Genomic DNA, 1,814 nt, shown 5'->3' with positions numbered 1-1,814 from the left:
TGTCCATTTTAAACTAGGACAACGCGATTCCTCACCAAAAAAGTAACCCACGTGGGTCTTTATCCATAGACGGAAATACATGGAATGGAGCGCGATGAGTTATTTTATGCATAGACAGAGACCGACGTGGATTACTTTTTTTTGTGAGGAATCGCGTTGTCCTAATTTAAAATGGACAGGAACCGAGTTGGGTGTTTACTCTAAAATTTTAACTAATCATATTCGAAGTCTTTTAGTAACGAAAAAGACAGTCAATCAAAGCGGGTTAAATTACTTTATTAAAAAATAATTAAATATTACTTCTAAGCAAATGAATATTCATTTAAAATATTAAATATTTAAAGGAGGAAAAGTCGTTTACGGTGGATAAGATTAAACCTAAAAAGCCATAAAGACGAATAAAAATATTAAGTAAAAAATTTATTTTGTAATTAAATTTAATTAAATTTTTTTATGTTTTTTAATTATTAATTAAATTTAATTAATAATTTGATCATGTAGTAACGTAGTATGACCGAAACATAAAACAATTACAAATTTAAAACTTTGTTTTCTGTTTATAGTTGGGTAAACTTTTTTTTTTGGTGTCTAGTTAGGTAAACTAATCCAGTGATGTTTCTGTTTGTTCCTATCTTCTTCACCTTTACCTTTATTAGTACATAGTTATCTAGAAAAGGTGAATAATTGACATTTAAGATAATCTAGAAACAAGGGTGAATAATGAATCATGAATCATGAATGTGTACACAAAAAAGACAATCTAGAAGCGTTAGATTTAATTGTGAATTGTGATGAACGGCAACATCCACATCACTAATAAATGGTCAAAGTAAATGCGATGATACTTGAAGAAGAAAACTGTTCACAACTCAATTGACTATATAATAATTAGATCAATCAATTTTATTTTTATTTTCTTTATTCAATTTTTTAATTTTATATCCTAAACAAAATTCAGTTCTATATTATTTTATAGCCGTCAACGGATTCCATAAATATTACTAACAATTTCTCTCCCTTGTTCAAACAAATCTCATCTATCTATAGTTAAAAGCAAAGCACAGCGCATCCATGGTTTCAGCGGCAGATTCCATACAAAGGTAACAACTTTCACTTTTTTTTTTTAATACCCTTTTGTAAAAAACACAAATTTAGAAGGGCATTTTGGATTTTTTTCCCCCAGGTATGCAGTAGTTACAGGTTCAAACAAAGGGATAGGGTTGGAAACTGTTAAAGGGTTGGCATCGAATGGTGTGAAGGTTGTTCTGACAGCAAGAGATGAGAAAAGGGGATATGAAGCTGTTGAGAAATTGAGGAGAGAGTGTGGTTTCTCTAACGAACTTGTGATCTTTCACCAGCTTGATGTAACTGATTCTTCTAGCATTGCATCATTGGTGAAATTTGTGAAATTCCAATTTGGAAGACTTGATATCTTGGTAAGTTTCAAGATTTTTATGATTAATGCTCTGCATATCAATTAACATGATCTTTTGCTTCATCCTTTTGTATTTTTAATTTTTCTATTTACTCTCTTTTTCTTAAGTGCTTAAAGTTCGAACCTTTGCAGACTGATGCTGAATATTCTAAACGTTGCTTCATCTCTCTATTTTTTTTTTAAATGTTCTACTTTTTTATATTTTTTTTAAGTGTTTAACTTTCCCAGATTAATGCTGAATATTCTGAACTTTTCTATTTTTGTCCCCCCTCCTTTTATTTTTCTTTTTCCTAAGTGACATTTATTATAAAATAACAATGCTTGGAATCTGGCTTATGCATATATGCAAGAATTTTCTTTTTATAAAAACTTGGTCTTA

General features: G+C 29.7%; 1 protein-coding gene across 1 annotated transcript in view; it reads left to right on the top strand.

Moving 5' to 3' along the window:
- Positions 680 to 1,814, top strand: part of LOC107626611 ((+)-neomenthol dehydrogenase) — a 3,116-nt gene continuing 1,981 nt past the window's right edge. The window contains exons 1-2 of the mRNA XM_021115184.1: positions 680 to 1,100; positions 1,184 to 1,440. Coding sequence (XP_020970843.1) covers positions 1,072 to 1,100; positions 1,184 to 1,440 — 286 coding nt within the window. The 5' untranslated portion in view covers positions 680 to 1,071. The remainder of the gene's footprint in view (positions 1,101 to 1,183; positions 1,441 to 1,814) is intronic.

The sequence above is a fragment of the Arachis ipaensis genome, chromosome B02 (genome assembly GCF_000816755.2).
Source record: "Arachis ipaensis cultivar K30076 chromosome B02, Araip1.1, whole genome shotgun sequence".
Taxonomy (NCBI): domain Eukaryota; kingdom Viridiplantae; phylum Streptophyta; class Magnoliopsida; order Fabales; family Fabaceae; genus Arachis; species Arachis ipaensis.
The sequence above is the reverse complement of the archived record's forward strand: the minus strand, read 5'-3'. Positions and strand labels throughout refer to the sequence as shown.